The sequence below is a fragment of the Achroia grisella genome, unplaced genomic scaffold (assembly GCF_030625045.1).
Source record: "Achroia grisella isolate CSIRO2021 unplaced genomic scaffold, CSIRO_AGI_Agris_v1 utg2809, whole genome shotgun sequence".
In the NCBI taxonomy this organism is placed as follows: domain Eukaryota; kingdom Metazoa; phylum Arthropoda; class Insecta; order Lepidoptera; family Pyralidae; genus Achroia; species Achroia grisella.
This window is the reverse complement of record NW_026712768.1, coordinates 816,763-840,312: the sequence shown is the minus strand read 5'-3', so window position 1 is coordinate 840,312 and position 23,550 is coordinate 816,763. Positions and strand designations below refer to the sequence as shown.

Sequence of the window (23,550 nt, the reverse complement as noted above, 5' to 3'; positions counted from 1 at the left end):
TATATAAATTGAGATGCAAGCTATCCTATCTTTCAAGTTGGATCACACAATTTGCAATCGTTTTAGTAGTTTAGGAATCCATCGCGGACAAACAACGTGACACGTAAACTTTATATATAAAGATTTTTATATCTCCATGGATTTATCATTTCAATTATAGATTTACTAGTTATGCTTGCGGTTTCACTCGTGTGAAATTTCAATATATATATATATATAGGTATATGTTCTGCTGGTAACTTATATAAATGACTTACACATAACATCAAGGAATACAGTGGTGTTAACAGATCCATGTCGATTATAAGCTTCACACAGGTAGTGGCCACCATCCTTCCTCTGCACAGGACCTAGCAGCAGTGTGTTGGAGGACGACAGGATCAAGGAGTTGTTGGTGTGGTCCTTGCTGGCAGACTTCGAGGAGTGCTCCCGACGCCAGGAGTAGCTGGGCACTGGGAAACCTCTGCAACAATGTGGTTTTTGGTGCAATACTGATCATTTACGGAAATGTTACGAAATAATCTTATATATAAAATTCTCGTGTGACAGTTTTCGTTCCCAAACTCCTCCGAGACGGCTTGACCGATTCTCATGAAATTTGGGAGCGTATTGGGTAGGTCTGAGAATCGGCCAACATCTATTTTTCATCCCTAAATGTTAGGGGTAGTCCACCCCTAATTTTTTTTTATTTTAAGCCAAAACAACGTTAACCGGGACAGCTAGTAGTATAAATAAATAACCCTGGACAATTAACACAACGCCATCGAGTCTTAGCCTATGTTATGGGCACTAGACAACTGATATAAATACTTAATTTTTTTTGTAAATACAAAAATAATATACTTACATAGAAAACACCCAGACCGATACAAATAATTATACTCATGAATACAAATATTTTTTTGTTATTATAAATAGGTTTGCGCTATGTCTTACCTTGTCTGATGGTAAATGCATGTTTGCATTGCGAGGAATCGAACCCGCGACCATCGGACGTAAAGTGTTGTGTTAAACCGCTAAACTACCGAGGTTGTCCATATATATATACATCATTACATAGTGTAAAATGAAGTCTTGTCCGCTGTTTGTTCGTTAGCTCTTTTAAATGACTCGTATGCAACAGATTTTAATGCAGTTTTCAGCAATAGATAGAGTAATTTAAAAGAAAGGTCTATAGTAGTGTATAAAATGACCCTTTCTTTCTTCTGAGATTCGTTTATAATTATATATTTCAGGTAGACACTCAGTCAGACGAAAATATTATTTAAAACAAATCTAATAGAGATAAAGAGACAACGTTAATAGGTAAGAAAGAAAATCGCGTCTTACAAACAAGAAGAAAGAAGAGATAAAAGAGTGATATCCATTTAGACGACTTTGTACAAAGTCTACCGGTAGCTTTGATTAAAGAAGTGTAATTTGATGACATACCTGGCTGAGCAGACGACTTTGGCTGGTATTTCATTTTCAATAACAGACACCACTTTTGGGGTTACCGTAATATTTTCAGGTTCATCTGTAAAATAATAATAATAATAATCTCAGTGGAAAAAAAAATTAAAATTGAAAATATTTGAAGCAGAGAGTAGAATACTGACACTAGACTTTAAATGATAAACGTTTGAAAAAAATATATGTGGTATAATATTTATAATTTGAAAACCACTGAAATTATTTAAAGTATGAGTGATTATAAAAATAACACTATAAAGTGTTAACTAACGTTAAACTATGTTTCGATACTTAAATGTGTCTTTTGAAAAAAAAATCTGAGGAATAAAAAATAAATTTGAGAAGAAACTTAAACTATTTAAAGGATGAGGGTAAGATATTGTTTAAAGACATTCTTTAAATAAATCATGAAAGTTTGAATAAAAAAAACATGTGGAATAATATTTAAAATTTTAAAAGAAACTGAAATTATTTGAATCATTAGTATTTACAAAAATAACACTATAAAGTTATTAACTAACGTGTTAAATACTTAAACGTGTCTTTTGAAAACAAATCTGAGGAATAAAAATAAATTTAAGAAGAAACTTAAATTATTTAAAGCATGAGGGTAGGATACTCTCACTCTACTTTAAATAAATCATGAAAGTTTGAAAAAAAAAAACATGTGGAATAATATTTAAAATCCTAAAAGAAACTTAAATTATTTAATCTATAAGGGTAGGACACTCACACGCGAAAAAAAATTAAAACAAACTGTAATTATGAAGAATGAGTTAAAAAGTTATTGATTAACGTATTCTTTTATAAAAGAAATGTGTGGAATAAAATAATAAAAGAAAACGAAATGATTCTAAACGTGAACTTAAATTAACTTAAATTAAACTGACACTCGACTTTAAATAAATCATGAAAGTTTGAAAACAAAAACATGTTGAAAAATATTTAAAATTTTAAAAGTAATTTAAATTATTTAAAGCAAAAAATAACACTATAAAGTATATATTGATTAACGTGTCTTTTGAATAAAGAAATGTGTGGAATAAAATAATAAAAGAAAACGAAATGATTCAAGCTTCAGCTTGATATTTAAATTAAACTTAAATTATTTGAAGCATGATATTTAAATTAAATTTAAATTATTTGAAGCATGATACTCAAAATTAAAACTTAAATTATTTGAAGCATATTTAAATTAGATTTAAATTATTTGAAGCATGATATTTAAATTAAACTTAAATTATTTGAAGCATGATATTTAATTAAATTTAAATTATTTGAAGCATGATATTTAAATTAAACTTAAATTATTTGAAGCATGATATTTAAATTAAACTTAAATTATTTGAAGCATGATATTTAATTAAATTTAAATTATTTGAAGCATGATATTTAAATTAAACTTAAATTATTTGAAGCATGATATTTAAATTAAACTTATATGATTTGAGGGTGGTATACTGACACTCGACTGCGAACTTGGTGGTGCTGTCGACGGGCGCGCCCGCCGCGTTGCGCGACGAGCGGCACGTGTACGACGCCGCGTCCGACCGGCCCAGCGCGCCGCCCGCCCACGCGGACATGTTCCAGTGCTGCACACGTACACACGTACATACACTCCGTGGAAGCGACACGTACCAACAAAATACGTTTATCGCATGACAATATCCCAAACCCCACAATAAAAAATAATAATATGCATATCGAATACGTATTTACAACTATTCAAATATATAAATTTGTAGTTAAAATTAAATAGTTTAAAATATATAATATAATGACTAAAATATATTTTAAAAGGGGTCCCTTTAGGCAACGTTGCGAAGATACTGGCAGCGTTCTCTCTTTGAATAGCTAGACTAATTCTTTGTACAAGGTAGCTGCTAGCTCTTCGGTCTTCTGTGATGTCGACTAACCTTTTCGTTATTTCTTTGGAAAGTCTTATAGCACTAGGACCTCACGGACTAAGGGTCTCGACACCGAATGGAACAAAATCATATTCGGACCCTAGACCCCTGTATTTACATGCCGCACCAGTATTAATAATTTTTATTGGACGGTTTCGGCTATTGTCAGGTGCTAAGACCTGGCACACGACCTGTATAGATCTATTGTGCTCGCAATTATTCAAAACACGTATGATTTAGGAGATATTTTGTTTATGCATGGACTTAATGCCTCGACCAAGATCCTCCTCGGGTCCCCCACGATGGGATGACTGACTAGACCTCATATTTAACCTATCAGTCTCCTCTGGTGCTTCGCCAGCGTAAACCCTTAGCACAGACAAGTGCATCATTACAGTTAGATATAAAAATAAAATTAATTTCACTAACGGATTCATTCAGTCCACTTGTGTATCGATGTTCAGAGATAGATATCAATATACCCATATCTCATCTCATCTAGATATAACGGTGTGCCTCATGTGTGTTTTTTTTTCAATTTATGATAATGGAATGGTCTATTCCATGAATCCTTGTACAGTCGATCTTTATTTACTCCCTTTTTTACCATATCTTCTATACAATCCATCTCTTTTTCGGCCTTCCTCTGTTTTTCTTTATATAATTAAGAGACATGTGAAAATTATAATTATTGGATCTAAAATGTTGTATCAACAAACTTACCAGTGTAGACTCAGTGGCTTCGAAGTCGTTCCTGTTGACTTGAGGTTCGATTTTCCTCGTCACCACATAGTAGCGTTCATTCTTCTCATCAATTACTTGACCATCCTTCAGCCATTGCACGCTGCATAGAGGCGCGCACTCCACCGTGCATGATAATGAGATATTCTGGAATCAATATTTATATCGTCATACTCGTGAACGGGTGCTGTCATAGACTATTTCCATTTGGAATAGCATTTGTGTTTTGGTGGTCACTTTATATGAGACATGCTAAAATTATAATTATTGCACCTAAAATGTTGTATCAACAATCCGGTTTGATTATATATATTGCAATTAGCTATTCGCCCGGGCTCCGCCTGGGTGTACATATATTATATATATAAACCTTCCTCTAGAATCACTATATATTAAAGAAACCGCTTCAAAATCCGTTGCGTAGTTTTAAAGATTTAAGTACACATAGAGACAGGCGGCGACAGCATATGCTATTGAAAAATTTGCAATAGCATATGCTGGTAGTCACTCTATTCTCCCTATTATGAATTTTAAAATGACTGTATTTTTAAAATATGTACCTCATTTGAAAAGAACAAGAGCTGAGTTTTTTGTCAGTTAGGTTTTTTCAAAATATCTTAATTCATGTAGGTCTATTAAGACTCTTATGATATGTCAAATCTACCGTCAGTTCTGACGGTAGATTTGAGATATCATAAGAGTCTGTAATAGTGGAACATGTTTATAATAAATATAGTTTTTAAAATTCAAATCCTACAATGAATAAAGATATTTTGATATTGATTTTTTTATTGATAGGATCAGTGGTCGAGCAGCTTAGTACATAGTTTTACTTTGCTATGGTTGCGGGTTCGATTCTCACCACGATACAAACATTTGTATCCATGAGGATGTTTGTTTTTACCGTTTTTTTTTTATTTAAATACATTTTTCCACAGACATATTCGTCCGTGCCTTTTTTAATTTACTTTAATATTATAATATTTATTTAATTTCCACTTTTGTACAACATCAGCCGAGATGTTACAATTTGCCTAACAGTGACACCGAGGCAGACCTTATCCGTCTGGCCCAGAACCACCGCTGGCCGGCCGGGTGAGTTGACAACATGCAGTGTCACCCATCTTTATTTGGAGGATTAGATGTTTTTACCGTTATATGCGTATTTTCTACGTATATTATGTATTTACAAAAAGATATATTTATGCTGAATAATTTGCTTTCCAGATTACACTTTTGGGCAATTATTAAGGCCAATCGGTCTGTTCAGGTTGCGAACTCTGATTAGATTTTTTGCTTTTGCAATAGCATATGCTGGTGGTCACTCTATTTACCTAAATTTGAATTTAAATGAATCTGTATTATTGTAAACATGTACAACATTTATTTGAAAAGAATACGAGCTGAGTTTCTTGTCAGTTCTTCTCATCTCGAAATCTTTCTGAACTGACGGTTGATTTGACATATTATAAGAGTCTGTAATAGACCTACATGAATAAAGATATTTTGAATTTTGTATATTACGTGTGTATTTACAAAAAATGTATTTATGCTGAATCTGCTTTCCAAATTACACTTTCGGCCAATGAAAAACCACTTATGCATGTTAAAAAAAAATTAAATGGAAAGTCTACCTGAGATTTGTAAAGTGCTCCGCTGTAGTGATTCATTGCATATTTGAAGCTAGGTGGAGCTGAAAACAATAGAAAAATAGATTTAAAACATGGTAGAATTGCGACTCTGAAGTGGCAATGGGCAGGGCACATAGCTCGTAGGACAGATGGCCGTTGGGGCAGTAAAGTCCTCGAGTGGCGGACCTGAAGACGCAGCGTGGGAAGGCCTCCAGCAAGGTGGACCGACGATCTGGTCAAGATCGCTGGAAGGCATTCGATGCGAGCAGCGCAGGACCGATCGTCGTGGAGATCTTTGGGGTCTGTTTGTAGTCTTCCAGACTGCGATGATGATGTTGGTAGAATAATTAAAATATAATCTGTTCTAAAATACTAACACCATCAAAACTATCACCGCAATTACACTATGACGGCCTCGGCGGTCTAGCAGTTTAGCACACCCCTTTACTTCCGATAGTCGCGGGTTCGATTCCTCGCACGGCACATATATTTGTATTCATGAGTATGACTGTTTATATCGGTCTGGGTGTTTTCTATGTATATTGTGTATGTATTTAAAAATATATATCTTTGTATTTATATCAGTTGTCTAGTACCCATAATACAAGTTCTGCTTACTGTGGGACTAGATGGCGTTGTGTTAATTGTCCAGGGTTATTATTATTAGATATTAAATGATGATTAAATGATGATGATGAAAATGATTTGAATGATTGAAGCCGTGGTGATTACGAGTATAACTATTCTTTCTTCGTTTGTCTCTGTATTATAATTTATTATTAAGGAATCAAATATCCTCACCGTTGCTTCTCAATACATTTATGAAAATATCATCTATGCCAGAAGGAATATAGACAGTTTCAAAAGAGTTAGTGATTGCACTAATAAAAGCTTACGTAACAATAACAAACTGATTTTACCTAAATGTCGTTTGGCTAAAGTTAGTAATTCGTTTTATGGCAATTGCGTAAGGTTTTACAATAAAATACCAGAGTCTGTTATAAATCTGCCAGAAAAAAGATTTAAATGTCAAATAAAACAGTTCCTTTGCAAAAAAGCTTACTATAAAATTGAAGAATTCGTTAACGATAATAATGTTTTTATAGAAAAACTTTAAATCTATAGCACTGACAATATTATCTGATTACATTAATAATGAGTGCGTAGCGACTTCTATGTTGATTATCGCATGCCTCTTACTTGTTATACTGTAATTATTTATATAAAAAAAACATCATTTCAAAAAAACATATTAAAAAGAGCAACACACAAGTTTCTTGCTCATTCTTCTTGTGATGATTCTGCATTCCGAATGAGTGGTAAAATCAAAATATGACTATTCAAAAGAATGAGTTTATTTGAATAAAGATTATTTCTATTTCAATTATTTTTAAATAGAAACTAGAGTGAAATACATTCCCAGCAGTAAATTTTCAGGGACCTATATTTCTGTCATGAACTTACCAAGAACATCAATTGAGGTCGTGGCCGGTTCCCCTTCTCCACCAGCGTTGATTCCCCGGCATGAGAAGCTGGTCCTGTGGTCCAGGGTTACTGGATCGATGGTCCAGTTCTGGGAGACGATATCGCTGACGACTCGTCCACCGCGATGCCACCGGAATCTGTAGAAAATGTCATCATGTTATTTCTTTAATAAAGTCTATTTAGCGATAAGACCGCCCGTTGTTACCTCTTTGTATTGTTCATTATTGTTTATTTTTATCTCTTTGTACATAATTGTGTATGTATTATATATTTTTGTGAAAGGAGCTAAAAAAGAGTTTCATTAATTTATTTATTTAAAACTTTATTGATTTTGTACAATAGGCGGGCTTAATGCTAATAGCATTCTCTACCAGCCAACCTTAGGGAGTGCAGAGATACTCGAAGGCGGTTTAGTTTTAATAAATTAAATGTAATTATATTAAATAGATATAAGATCATACATATACATGATAATATACTACATACAAACAAATTTATTTCATTAATTCAATTTGAATTAATATTATAAAGAGAAATTATTCCATTTTTGTTAGTAACATCAAAAATATATGAACTAAAAATGAAATAAAATAAACTTGACTGATTTTAAAATTACTTTTTTATTCATTCAAATTTGAATTTATATTTTAAAGAGAAAAAATATAGATTTTTGTTAGTAACATCAAAAATATGTAAATTAAAGTGAAATAAAAAAATCCTTTACTGATTTTAAAATGACTGTCATAGCTACACTTTCAGCGAGTCACTTAGTCAATATTTTATTAAAAATAATTGAGACTGTTACAATAATTGTACTGGTGCAAAGTCTGGGGTTGTTTGTTAAGCAGAATCCCAAACAAATGCTAAGCGTACACCCACAAACTTTTTCAATTGAGTAGGGAGGAAAAGGTCGCCCTAACATCGAGATAGGGCCTACTCTACATCATCTACAGGACGGGCCAACGCCGCCCCGGAGACCTGCACATGTACCCACACTCTTCCACGATTGAATAGGTCGCCCTAACATCGGATGGGGCCTATATATTTTGGGGCGAGCCAACGTTACCGTAGTCACGGTAGAATATGTAGGCTACCAACCTCCTTGCATAAACTAGACATATAACACAGACACATTTTAATAAAAAGTATATTGTCAAAAATGTCAAATTGATTCGCTTGCAAATTACTGATCTAAATGAGTTGTTATTTATTTATTTATTTTATTTATTTATTTAAGCTTTGCATTCCATAATTTTACAGTAAATAGATAGACAGGTACATTTCAAGGTAGGTTAATTATGGACCCTGTTGGGCACAGCAAGCGGAAGAGAGGAGAGGAGGACGAATAATTTTTTTTTTTTTTTATAATATATAATAATAATAAAAAAATAGTAATAATAATTAATAATTTGAGATTGTATATATTTAATTACTAAAATTGTATAATATTTAATTCAATATGTCATTTTTATATTCTAAAATTATATAATCACATTTTTTAATCAATAATGTCTTGAGATTTCTTATAAATATTTTATCATTTTTTATCTCTTTTAAAGAAAGTGGTAGGTGGTTATATATGTTTATGGATGACACCAGAGGACCACTTGAATGTAGTGCTAACGAGCCTATTTCTGTCTCGTAAATTATATTTTTCACACCTTTCTTCGCGTGTTTTATAGAAATTGGGGTATTTTCGGACGAATTTACTGGTTTCTAAAAATATTAAATTAATTATTATTTGTTATTTTTAATTCTGATATTATATACACCGTCATATATTCAATCTTTTATTAATATCACTCCTTCTGTTGATATACACGTCAACCATAACCACAAATACTAACGTGACCTCGCTACTTCGCCAATGGAGCTTGTAGGTACATCATATGTTTTTTAGTGGGTAACAATCCCACAAACCCCCTCCGCACTTCTTTCCATAGTGGCTGGTCTATTGAGGATTGCCACACGATAAAAAAAGTTGCTAGCGTCAGAAATAACTTACCTATGAGATTCTGGTCTTCCCTTCTCCTTGATACTGCAACTGAGCACGAGACTTTTCCCCTTGACGACTCGCCACGGAGAATACGTCAATTTAGCAGGTCCAGGTGGATCTATAAACACCAATGTATATTCTTTAGAACATAATCCATTCAGATCTTAGGTTAGAAAAACGGTTAAGGTCATATTATTATTTGTTCAGTCTGGAAGAGGTCCATCAGCTTAAGCGATACGACCGCCTTCTGTACCTTCATATTCTATAAAATGTAATTTTATGGTGCAATAAAGAGTAATAATAATAAAAAATATATTAGTTTGGAATTAACTTGAGCGTTTTTTTATGACTATTTTATTCAATTTTTTTTTATTTAATAGGTCATTCTAATAATAGCATAAACACGAGTATGAATTACCATCAACATGAGTTGTATCAACATCTATAAGTCATCTTGCTGAATCAATGAATCTAGCAATCAAAATAACTTTATTCATTATAGGTCTACTTGCTGACACTTATGATAAGTCAAATCTATCGACAGTTCTGAAAACAGTTCGAGCCAAGAAGAACTGAGAAGAAACTTGCTTGCACATATCTGGTACAGCATTAGAATATATAAATATTAAAACTTAAGATTAGAAATAATGATAATGACGAAATAGAGAGTAAAGTATTTAATCAGTAGACAATTTAAAAGACAATTTCTCAGGATTCAACAGATTGTCCCGACATTAAGTGATAACATTTTCATATTGAATTTATGTGCGAAGTATTTTATATTTAGAAAGTGACGTGCAGTGTAATACTATAAAATTTATTGAAAGAATTGGACCAAATATTGAACCCTGAGGTACACCAGACGTAAGAAATGAACGACCTTTGAAAGTATTTTTATTATACTTCTTTATCAATTCTCACACAAAAACTGTGATTAGTGGATTAATGTCTCGCCACTAAAACCAGTAATAAAATGTTCGAGATAGGAACATTTTGATAAGGTTTCAAGGTATCGCTTATCAGGGAAGTTACTGAAATAGTACTCCGTAATTGTTGTAATTGTCGATAAAATTTTGGGATCTATTGTATTTATTTATTTATCTGAAGTATTTTAAAGATACGTGCAATTATAAAAATGATATAAAGATATTAATCACCAGACTATACTTTATAGGCACCCAATATTGTTACAAAAGTAACAAATAGTTGTGGTATAAAAAATAAATGACAAAAATACACACAGATCGAAATAAAAATCTAGTTGTACTAGTTAATTTGAAAAGTGTAAGACCTGAGTTACGTATCAGTTCTTTTTAGCTCAAACTAACTGACGGTAGATTTGATAAGCATCTGTAATAGAACTATATGAACAAAGATATTTTGAAGAAATTAAATGTTTACTTTTTGAATGTTTTTGTTTTCGTATTCTGTCAATTCGTAGTCAGTAAAAGATTGCCATAACCAACAATCTCTACGCAAAATCTATGTCTCATCCTTAATTTATGATCAGGTAATCATTGTATAATAATTGTATATCTTTTTAGATATATGTGTAAGAGATTTTTATATTTATCTATACATGATAATAAATACAATAAGAAATTTTTCTAGATCCGGCTCGAAGGATCACGTGGAAAACTTTCATCTTTTAATCAAAGCTTTTAATCTTCAGAAAAAATGTATTTTATATTTAGGATACATTACAATTTAGCAATGAGGATGGAAGAGAGAATGACAACAAGCCAGTGTTGCGACAATAGTAATGTTTGTTTTCAAGAAATATGTTATTATTAATTTTCTTGCATAAGTAATACTTACAATTCACAACCAATTCAGTCTTTTCGCTCTCATTTCCCCAACCGGCGTAGTTTTTGCCTTTACAGGAATAGTTCCCGTGGAAGCTCTTCGTTGTGTCTTGGAGCAACAGCATCGACGGATCCACTTCGTTGCACAAGTTTTCTGTAATTATAAAAACATTACAAGGATAAAATATGTAATAATGGGTATAACTCCTGACAATTCACATAACGTCATACAGTCACAGGCTCTGCCGATTTAGGTAAATATCTCGTTTACAGGAACAATGTTATTTAACATTAAAAAAATCAAAATCAAAACTATTAATTTGCAATGCCTTTTGGCATATAGCTATAAAATTTTGATACGGTCACTGTGCGTCACAGACTCCATCACTAATTCCTATTGCTAATGTTAACTTCTGAAGCCCTATAGAAATACCTAGAAATATTCTAGGAATTTCTAGAGGGCTTAGGTTAGTATTCGCTGCTATGGACTATCGTGCTAATTATCTTCATTCGTATTAATTACCTTCTCCATCAGTTCCATTGCACTCGGGTAAATGCTTTAGAATTTCTCCATCCAAATACCAAATAACCTCATCCAGGATTGGTGGATTCCCGCTCACAACTTCGCAAGTTAGAGTAACATTCTTGTGGTCTGTCTCTAAGATTGGGCTTGGGGAGCTCATGGTTAGTCGAACTTGAGGTTTATCTGGAATTAAAAGTTTAAAATGATCAGTATTCTCTGGTGATAGAATCTGTAAGGGAAATTATTTCCACTATCAAAAAATCATCTTTATTCAGGTCAGGTCTATTACAGACTCTTATGGCATGTCAAATCAACCGACCGTTTGCAGACCTTTCGAGCTAAGAAGAACTGACAAGAAACTTAGCGCTTATACTTTTCAAATAAGCTTGTACATGATAACAGAAATACAAGATCATTTCTAAATTCAAATAGAGAGAATATCGTGACCACCAGTATATGCTATTCAATTTCTATTATTGCTATTCATTCCTCACCAATACAGCTTCAGTGCACGATAATGACATAAGCATTTTTGCCGGGTCTAATAGCAATAATAATGGGAGCAAATATTGTACAATTTTACATTTTAAAATTTAAACTAAGGATAAATCTACTAAATAGAACTAATTTATAAAAGCTCAAGCATTGTCATGACTTAGGTTGTACTTCTTTGTCGATTCCTCAAGACTGAGGTCGTGACCAGCAGTAATGCTTCTTCCAACTAAATCTCTCCAGGATTTAGTTTACCTATTAACTTTATCATTGTTAAATTTTGTGATTATTTTAGTGATTGTTTTGATATATAATTACTTACATAATACATTAACATGTATACTATCTCCACTAGTTCCGTTTCCAACAGCATTAGTCAACAAACAAGTGTAGTTGCCAGTATCATCACCTCTAGCATCTGTTATGATCAATGAATGTTGATCTGTTGTTCCACCTTGATAATGTGATGTATCATTAACATTTACTTCTTTGCCGTCTCTGTACCTGGAATTTAAAGAATTTTATGCATAATTAACCAGTATTGCATCTTCTGGATTTTTATTTAGTGGGAGTGTATGGGTATCTCTATCTCAAACACCATAATACATCCTATGTGGTTGTAGCCCACTCATGCATAAACGTAATATCTCCTTTAGAAAGTTTACACTATCCTGAGGAGATAAAATCCATCGCTCCTAAGAATGTCCTTTAATTATTGTCCCTGACGGGTCTAGGTAACGAAGTCTGAAAAAGGGCGAGCACAATAGATCTATGTAGGTCGCAGTTCCCTGACGGGTCTAGGTAGTGTACTCAGATAAAGACCGAGCATAATATATAGATCTGTGTACCTCCTCCACCTAACAATAGCCCAAATCTCCGAATAAAAAAAGGGCAGAATGACTTACCAAACGACGTGGTTCAACGATGATGGATTACTTTCATATTCGCATTTGAGCAGCAACTTGGATCCTTCCACAACTGTGATGTTTGTTGGTTCCACTCGAACCATTGGTGGGTCTGGGGATAATAAGTTTAATTGCTGTATATAATAATAATAGAGGGGTAGGGGGGGGGGGGGGAGACTATGGTACAGTTACATTAAAGAAATTAAGGAAAGAATGGGAGTTGTGTTGTATCAAGAATTAAAGAGCATGATGGAAGATCGTGGAAGGGGCAAGAGCTCCACCGGCAAAAGTGTAGCTCTTAAATTATGAATAAATAATAATAATATCTTAGGAAAACCACACAACGCTATCTAGTCCCAAGTTAAGCTAGCTTAAGCTTGTGTTATGGGTATTAGATAATTGATACAAATATATAGATATACTTTTTTTCGTAATTACATACCAATTATACATAGAAAACACCCAGATCGATATAAACAATCATACTCATGAATACAAATGTTTGTACCGTACGAGGAATCGAACCCGCGATCGAAAGCGTTAAGAATTTTATAAAAAAAAATTATGCATATCGCGTATATAATTATAAGAGTGACCTACCCTTATTATTTATTTTTATTTTTACTATGATTTGACAATATACATATGACCCTAAATTTTCACCCTTCTAACATCAACCCCTATTTTTAATAGCGATTTTAATTTATTTAGCTATTGAATTTGAATTTGAATATATATATATATAGATTTCAAAGTAATCAACAGATAGTGTATGATTATTTCTATACTTACACCAAATTTCTAATTCCCTAGTAGCATGCATCGGATGGTCTTTAGTCTCCAATGTGACCTTGTTAGCAGCTTCACAGTGAAACTTCTGTCCGTTTTCGAAGCGGGTTGCTTCGAAAGTCAGGTTTGATGTCGTCTCGAAAGTCGTGTCTCCCTGGTAAGTTGAAATAGAAATAATCTTTATTCAAATAAACTCAATACAAGCACTTTTGAATAGTCATATTTTTATTCTACCACTCATTCGGAAAACTGTCCCGTCACAAGAAGAACGAGCAAGAAACTTGCGTGTTGCTCTTTTAAATAATTTTATAGTTACTTTATTTTATTTATTTATTTATTTAAGCTTTGCATTCCATAATTTTACAGTAAATAGATAGACAGGTACATTTCAAAGTAGGTTAATTATGGACCCTGTTGGGCACAGCAAGCGGAAGAGAAGAGAGGAGGACGAGTTATTTTTTATATAATATATAATAATAATAAAAAAAATAGTAATATTATTTATTATTTGAAATTGTATATATTTAATTACTAAAATTGTATAATATTTAATTCAATATGTCATTTTTATATTCTAAAATTGTATAACTTTTTAAGCACTAATTCAATTAAATACTCAAATAGAGAAAATATTACATATACAAATAACTGGTTGAGCAACTATATAAGAGTAAATCAGTCGTAGTGATTAGAGCAGATCAATCCCCACAAGCAACACTTATTCACGAGTATGACGTATGAGTCAACCATCACTGCGCTCGACCATATTTTAGACCCGGCCCATCACGCCGCCTATATATGAGAATAATATAATAGTTCAATTAGATGACAGAATAACTTAACAATCTAAATGAATATATTAAATTAAGCAAGACGGTTATGTTAAAGAACCCATTAATATAATCGTTAAACCACTAAAAGCTGTAACATAATAAGTGTAACAATTTCAGTACAAAGTGACGTCATCGCTGTAAAATTTTAATTCTCCCGCCCTGGGGCGCTTTCAGCAATCACGAACTGTCGGGAGTGTCTTTGTCTCAAGTTCTTACGCTGATGTATAAACTTAGATTGTACTGGAAGCGACAACCAATAAATCAGCTCGAGCGTGGTTGGTTTAAACGATATTTTTTTAAGAACAATTATTATAAAATTATGTTTTTCGAATAGTTTTGAATAGTATTCAGCGGATAATAAATAGACAAGATAATTCCAGTAATAATAAATATCTTTGAAAATATTAGTAGATTTTGCTAAAGCCAATTGTTTAAACGATAAATTTAAATGACTGATAGATACATGTTTTTTTTGTAAATACTTATTTTCTAAATTTCTTGTAATTACTTTACCGAATAATATAGGGGACAATGTAGATGGCACTCGAAACCGTGGAAGGATTTACTGAAGCGAATGAAGGACAACCTGCTGACGGAGACGACTTTAGTGTGAGAGCACCGCTAGGCCTCGACCCTGGGCTTATGCCGTCATAATTTCAATAACGTTTGAATAAGATGGATGATCGATAGTAGGGGCGTATAAGAGAGTTATTTTTCATGTATCCAGGATACCGCTAGGGCTCGATCCTGGGCTTATGCCATCTTAATTTCAACACCATTTCAATTGGATGCGGAATCAATCTGAGGGACGGTGATGTGAGGGAATAAGTGATGTGCATGTACACTCTATACCAACGCCTTCTCGTTTATTACCAGCAAATACCACAAGAGCTAGTGGGCGCTAGCGCAACTTATGTATTGCACCTTGCACATCACTTCCTTTAATCATGTACTACATGTACATATATATTACATAATACATAAAAAACAGCATAAATAACGATTACTCCAATAGTAAATTTTCATTCAAAGTCTTCAATATCTTGGTAATTACAAAGTCTCTATTTTCTTTCCCTTTAAGTTCTGACTATTCTTTTTGATTAATAGTCCCTTCTCCTTCATTCTTAATTCTATAACAACAAAATCATACAGATGTATCTATGTATTGTTGTTATCATATATATATATATATATATATATATATATATATATATATATATATATATATATATATATATATATATATATATATCCACATATACGTACCCCTTTTGCGTCAGTTTATGTAATATTATTATTTAAATTATTTTCTATATCTGGTGCAATAAAAAGTAATACATAATAAATAAATAAAATATAATTAAATATTGCAAACATATCATATTAGGATTTCGAAGTCGATCAAACGAATGTTAGCGGAGCGTAGTGCATTGTTTTAGCAAGTGTCGCTTCCAGCACTAGATCTATATCCAAAGTTTATCCCCATCTAAGTATTTGCAATGTAAATGCCTATTAATTAAATATGCATAGAAAATAACAAGGCCCCGGGGCAAGTTTGTTTTAATCGCCGTGTATGTCTTTTGTTCGTGCAATAATTTATTTAAAGTTACACTCGCTCCAGTGTGAACGGTGCGTAACAATTTAATTATTGAGACGGTTGGTGTGCGGGTTACTCTGTAATTTGGACTCTGTACGTGATAGAACTTGTTTGATCATTGACGAATGTATGAGTGCTTTGATAATGATAATAATAATAATGAATGTGGGGAAGGATTCCGGTATCGGGAAAGCTCGCTTACCAATTTTTTGTTTTGATAATAATAATAATAAATCTAGGTAGATCCAATTTCGAGAAAGAGGTCAATCGTCGAATCCAACGCGGATGGGCAGCGTTCGGGAAGCTCCGATATATCTTTTCGTTCAAATTTCCGCAGTGTCTCAAGACGAAGGTTTACGACCAATGTGTGTTGCCAGTGATGACTTACGGAACAGAGACGTGGTCGCTAACTATGGGCCCCATCAACAAGCTCAGAGTCACTCAGAGGGCAATGAAGAGGGCTATGCTCGGAGTTACTCTGCGTGATCTAATCAGAAATGAGGAGATCCGCTGAAGAACCAGAGTGACCGACATAGCCCGAAGAATTGCGACTCTGAAGTGGCAATGGGCGGGGCACATAGCTCATAGGACAGATGGCCGTTGGGGCAGTAAAGTCCTCGAGTGGCAACCACGGACCGGAAGACACAGCGTGGGAAGGCCTCCAGCATGGTGGACCGATGATCTGGTCAAGTTCGGAAGGCATTGGATGTGAGCAGCGCAGGACCGATCGTCGTGGAGATCTTTGGGGGAGGCCTATGTCCACCAATTTATTGCTTTGATAATAATAATAATAAATGTGGGGAAGGATTCCAGTGGACGTTTTCCCTCAGTAATGACAGACGAATGTTCTCAGAATTTACCGTCTATTGTTATATTCTACTTGTATAAAGACTAACTCAGTGTAAACACTTCTCTACTTAGATTAAAAATATCCATAGGAATTTTCTCTTATTAAATAAGTAAATTAAACAAATACTGCAGACTTGGTAAAGCAGAGGTATTGTTAAATTATACTTATATAAAGACTAACTCAGTGTAAACACTTCTCTACTTACATTTAAAATCTCTGTAAGAATTTTCTCAGAATTTACTGTCTATTGTTAAATTATACTTGTATAAAGACTAACTCAGTGTAAACACTTCTCTACTTACATTTAAAATCTCTGTAAGAATTTTCTCAGAATTTACTGTCTATTGTTAAATTATACTTGTATAAAGACTAACTCAGTGTAAACACTTCTCTACTTACATTTAACATATCTACAGGAATTTTCTCAGAATTTACTGTCTATTGTTAAATTATACTTATATAAAGACTAACTCAGTGTAAACACTTCTCTACTTAGATTTATTGAATGGAATTTTCTCAGAATTTACCGTCTATTGTTACATGAGTCGAATCAGTATTGCTGTACAGATCCACCACTAGGGGGATGAGAGGTATGGTTTTTTTATAACTGTTTCTACAACTTCTTCAATACTTGAAATAAAGTTGCCATACAGCTTCAACAATAGGGGGATGAGAGGGAGGGGGTTAAATTTATATCAGAACAAATTTATAAATATTTGAAAAAAAAAATTTGCTTACCGATTCCAGGTCCCTTTGCTGCTCGGTACATGAAACAAAGAAGTAATTTATTAGAAATTATTAATAATATCATTAGAATTGAACACATATACTGAAAAATACACTGAAATAACTTAATCTATGGTCAATAATGCACACGCCATTTTTTTTATTACGACGTTGGCACACTCATACGGCTCATCTTTTGGTAAACTTTTTTCTAGCGTATATATTTTAAAATACGTTTAACTATATTATTAATATTTCAATTTTCTTTTCTTTAACTTATATGTTTTTCTTAATTTAAAACCCGAGAACGCTGCTTATAATTATACAGAATAGAATAGAATAGAAAATCATTTATTCAAATAAACTCAATACAATCACTTTTGAATAGTTACATTTTTTATTCTACCACTCATTAGGAACGCAGACTCATCACAAGAAGAATGAGCAAGAAACTTGTCTGTTGCTCTTTTGAATAGATGTTATTTAAAATAAATAATTACACAACAACAAGTAATAGGCATGCGATAATGAATACAGAAACCGCTAAATTCTTAGTGTAATCAGATAATATTGTCAGCGTTATAAATTTTAAGATTTTTCTACTAAAACATTATTATCGTTTACAAACTCTTCAATTTTGTAATATGCTTTTTTACAAGGGAAGTGTTTTATATGACATTTGAATTTATTTTAGTTAAATTGTCCCAGGACAGTACAAAACTAGGACATGTCCTGGAAATAGACTGAATGGCAACTCTACTTCACACTTACATATTCAAAACATTTAGAAATCCCACAGTAATTATACTCGAGTGAAACCGGAGCGAGTCGTTAGTCTCTCATAAGTTAATAATAATAATAATAATAATCTCAGGACAATTCACACAGCGCCATCTAGACCCAAGTTAAGCTAGCTAAAGCTTGTGTTATGGCTACTAGATAACTGATACAAATACATAGATTTTTTTTTTCGTAAATACATACATATTATATATAGAAAACATCCAGACCGATACTATCATACTCATGTTTGTGCCGTGCGAGAGGATGTTCGAACCCGCGACCATCGGACGTAAAGCGGTGTGCTAAACCGCTAGATCACCGAGGTCGTCAAATCACATAAGTTAGGAACTTAAATTGAGTGCAAACTTAGTTGCAGCTTGCAGCAATATAATTTGATTGTCAAATTGAAACTTAGTGAGCATTTGGGCAGTGGTCAATATTGATCATATCGTTGTAAGTTATGCTTAACGTGACCAGACGTCCCGTTTTAAGCGGGACTGTCCCTTTTCATAATTACGAGTCCCGGTGTCCCCAAAATGAACTCTGGTATGCAAAATTGTCCCGTTTTCTGTTAATACACACACAATATACATAGAAAACTCCCAGATTAACACAAATAATAATATTCAAATACAAATATTTGTACCGTGGTTTTATTTCCGATGGTCACGGGTTCGATTTCAATTGCGTTACCGGCCTTTTAAAAAAGAATTGCTCTTTTACTTAAGGTTTCTATATTGTATTATTTTAATTGTAGCCACAATAGAATAGAGGATAAACAAGCTTACGGCTCATCTATATAAACAAAAATATATAATACTTATATATTTAGAATAGAATAGAATAGAAAATCATTTATTCAAATAAACTTATATTGAAGCACTTTTGAATAGTCATCACATTTTTTTCAATCTACCGCTCACTCGGAAAGCTGTCTCATCACTAGAAGAACGAGCAAGAAACTTATGTTGCTTATTTAAATAATTTTATTATTACTTTACATTTTTAAGTTTTAGTGTGTGAATACAAACCACCAATTAGCACTAATTCAATTAAATACTCAAATAGAAAAAATATTGAATATATAACCAACTGTTAATTACAATTAATAAGAGAACAATTACAATAGTACAATTAATAAGAGGAAATCAGTCATAGTGATTAGAGCAGACCAGTTCCTACAAGCAGCACCCGTTCACGAGTATGACGGATGAGCCAGCCATCACTGCGTGCATGTACATTATTATTTTTTATAGAAATTTACCTATATTCTGCCTTTATATTTATATATCTTTTTTTGACATTTCTCATTTATATTAGTGCACCGCCAATACTCTTCCTCTGCACCACTCATGGTTGCCTGGTAGATAACGCCGCAAGGTATTAAGTCCGACATATACATATTGTTTTTGTGCATTAAAGTTAAATAAATAAATAAATTACCTCCCCCATGAGCACCCACAACACCTAGGGAATTTGCAAGTGCGTTGCCAGATTTTTAAGAAGAAATAAGCTCTTTTCTTGAAGGTATCAATATCGTATCGGTTCGGAAATACCATTGCTGGAAGGTGATTCCACAATGTGGTTGTGCGTGGCAAAAAGTTTCTAGAAAAACGCACTGTGGAGGACCGCCATTCATCCAGATGATCAGGATGGTATTTTAGTTTCTGGCGGGTGGTGCAATTCCTCAGAACACTTTCCATGACATATGCACAGAGATGCAATATCTCGCCGCAGAGCCAATGGGCCGAGTCTGTCACAAAGACGTTGATTACCAATGATTCTGGCTGCTCGGTTCTGAATACGGTCAAATGGTAGTAATTGATATTGTAGTGATCCCGCCCAGAGATGAGAACAGTATTCCATATGCGGCCGGATCTGCGCCCTGTATAATTGGAAGCGATGAAATACCGTCTCACTCTACTGAGTTGGTTTGTATTTGCAATGAATTCAAATTCAAATTAAAAAATCATTTACTCATGTAGGACATTTTAGCCGCTTATGAACGTAAAAAATATTATATTTTATTTTTTTCCCTACTGTCCAGTTTAGTATATAGATTCAATTGAGAAGAACTGGTAAGAAACTCAATAGAATTACTTTTTTTTTTGTAGAGTTAATGATAAACTATTTATATATTTATTGTGGATTCCATCCATATTATGTTAGTAAATCATAATATATATTTCACAGTTCATATAATAATAATAATTTCAGGACAATTCACACAGCGCCATCTCAGACCCAGGTTAAGCTAGCTAAAGCTTGTGTTATGGGTACTAGACAACTGATACAAATACATATCTATTTTTTCCATAAATACATACATATTATACATAGAATACATCCAGATTGACACAAACAATGATACTCATGAATACAAATGTTTGCGCCGTGCGAGGAATCGAACCCGCGAGCATCGTAAGTTAGGTGGTGAGTTAATATCTCATTGTTACTACTAGATTTTACTTTAAAATAATTCGGCCATATAAATCTTACCTAAACTGCACTTGATTTTCAATTTAAACCAAAATAAAATGTCGTCCTCATCTCTCGGTGGCGTGTGGCCAAGTATCGATAAACCGATAAACCGATGCCAAGTTATATCGATAAGAAGTGAAGAAACAATTGCATCTCTAACTGTAAATCTTAACTTAACTTAAAATACATATATACGTTTCATTTGAACGCCCTATTTTTGATTGTCAGAAATTTAATAGTTTACGAGTTAGTAGGTTTCCAATACATATATATCCCTCTTTATCTACTAGCTACTCGCCCCGGCTTCGCACGGGTGTACATGTACATATATATAAACCTTAATCTAGAAAAAAACCGCTTCAAAATCCGTTGCGTAGTTTTAAAGATTTAAGCATACATAGATACATAGGGACGGACAGACAACAGAGACTTTATTTTATACTATGTAATGATTCTAATATCCTTACTAATAGTATAAATGTGAAAGTAAGAATGTTTGTTACACTTTCACGTAAAAACTACTGAACTGATCATTATGAAATTTTGTACACATGTACTTGGAGGTATTAGAATGAACATAGGATATTTTTTATTTAAAAATATTGTATATTAAAAAAAAAATACATTTAACACATTAAAAAAAAAACAAGAAAATGAAACATCTATATTGAAATACTTCAGCGCCAACTAGCAGCCAGTAATTAAGTTATTTAATGCGAGCGAAGCCACGGGTAAAAACTAGTATATTATAAACGCGAAAGTTTGCAAGTATGGATGTTTGTTACTCTTTCACGCAAAAAGTACTGAACCGATTCTCATGAAACTTTACAGCAATATAGCTTATGCATCAGAATAGCTCATATATTTTGCTGAAATTTAACGTGAGCGAAGCCGCGAGCACATCTAGATTACATAAAAACACTAGTTTAAAAAAAACTATATATGAATTGATAGTCTAGAAATACCTGAAACATCATTTTCGTTTCTTACATCTAAAAATAGAATAGAATAGAATAGAAAAAATAGAATAGAAAATTCCTTATTCAAATAAACTTAAATTTAAGCATGCCTATAAATTGAATAAACGATAATACATGAATGAGAAATAAATATCTTTTGGCACGATGTAGTGCGTTCTTTCGTTCAAGTTTCAGGAAATTAAAAAAGCGTCAAACTATTTGTATAAATACGACCGACATAACGTAACTGAATTGTAGTTTGCAGATAGCACAAAGTTTGCTCGAACTAAGTTAAGCTGTTAAGATAAGCTGGAAGTTTTTTTGAGAAATTCTTATTTTCATAATTATTGGACTGACAAAGAAACTGACGTCCTGCCTGATGGTAAACGGTAATCTGAATACTTTACTAAAGGATTTCCGCAATATTAAAAATTAGGCAGATTCCTTGAAGTTATTGAACAAGTCATTGTTATTCCAGAAGATTAAGATGTCATGCCTCTTATTTTTTATTTTCTCTGCCTTCTTTTTGTGGAATAATCTTCTAAAGACTGTACTTCTCCTCAGAGGTGTGATCAGAGTTAAAAATCACAAGTTATACCTAGAGCACCATTATATAAAGACTCATCAGAGGTGACGAGAGGCTGTATATTTTTTAAAAAATCACACGGTGCCTACGAGCACCATTGTCGACGATGGAATGACTTGTTACACTACGATGGTATATCTTCTAAAGACTCATCAGAGGCGACGAGGGACTGTACGGGATTCTTACCCATTAAAAAAACACACGATGTACCTAGAGAACCATTGCCGGAGTCACGAGGTCGCTTACGGAGTTTGACATTTAATTTTTTTTATACTACGATGATGGCAAATAAGCATAAGGCCCATCTGATGGTAAATGGTTACCGTAACCTATGGATGCATGAGACACGGTGTCACGTCTTAAGAACCTTAATATACCTTTCTTGAAAAACCCCATGCTGCAGTCTCAAAATTCAAATTCAAATTCAAAATATCTTTATTCGTGTAGGTCTATTACAGACTCTTATGATATGTCAAATCTATCGTCAGTTCGGAATGATTTCGAGACGAGAAGAACTGATGATAAGAAACTCAGCTCGTATTTTTTTAAAATAAATGTTGTTCATGTTTTCAATAATACAGATTCATTTAAATTCAAATTTGGGAGAATAGAGTGACCACCAGCATATGCTATTGCAAAAAACAAAAAATCTAATCAGAGTTCGCAACCTGAACAGACCATTCTCACAAGCAGCACCCGTTCACGAGTATGACGGATAAGCCAGCCATCATTGCACTCAACCATATTAGAGGGCACATCGACCCATCTCGTGAGAAAATCTCGGCAGGACTGCTTAATCCCTCGCAACAACCAAAAGACATTTTATGAAGAGAATTGCTCAGCTGAAATAGATGAGGTTGAGGTACCTAAATAGATGACTTTATACAAAGTTTAAATACTGTTACTCGGCTTAAACTACAATGAACTATTACTGAACATTCTACGATTGAGACTACCTGAACTTTAGACATAGCTCATATAATTCTTTTGTTTTTATACAACAAACTTC

General features: G+C 33.2%; 1 protein-coding gene across 6 annotated transcripts in view; it reads right to left on the bottom strand.

Moving 5' to 3' along the window:
- The window catches only part of LOC131843160 (hemicentin-1), a 581,682-nt gene that overhangs the window by 16,831 nt on the left and 541,301 nt on the right, over nucleotides 1-23,550 (bottom strand). For all 6 annotated transcript variants that reach the window (XM_059191771.1, XM_059191772.1, XM_059191767.1 and 3 more), the window contains exons 7-19: nucleotides 17,745-17,762; nucleotides 13,730-13,880; nucleotides 12,938-13,049; nucleotides 12,355-12,536; nucleotides 11,541-11,723; nucleotides 11,031-11,171; nucleotides 9,222-9,330; nucleotides 7,196-7,353; nucleotides 5,735-5,793; nucleotides 4,083-4,247; nucleotides 2,918-3,044; nucleotides 1,432-1,516; nucleotides 258-463 (exon numbers count right to left, since the gene is read on the bottom strand). In XM_059191771.1, coding sequence (XP_059047754.1) covers nucleotides 258-463; nucleotides 1,432-1,516; nucleotides 2,918-3,044; nucleotides 4,083-4,247; nucleotides 5,735-5,793; nucleotides 7,196-7,353; nucleotides 9,222-9,330; nucleotides 11,031-11,171; nucleotides 11,541-11,723; nucleotides 12,355-12,536; nucleotides 12,938-13,049; nucleotides 13,730-13,880; nucleotides 17,745-17,762 — 1,696 coding nt within the window. The remainder of the gene's footprint in view (nucleotides 1-257; nucleotides 464-1,431; nucleotides 1,517-2,917; nucleotides 3,045-4,082; nucleotides 4,248-5,734; nucleotides 5,794-7,195; nucleotides 7,354-9,221; nucleotides 9,331-11,030; nucleotides 11,172-11,540; nucleotides 11,724-12,354; nucleotides 12,537-12,937; nucleotides 13,050-13,729; nucleotides 13,881-17,744; nucleotides 17,763-23,550) is intronic.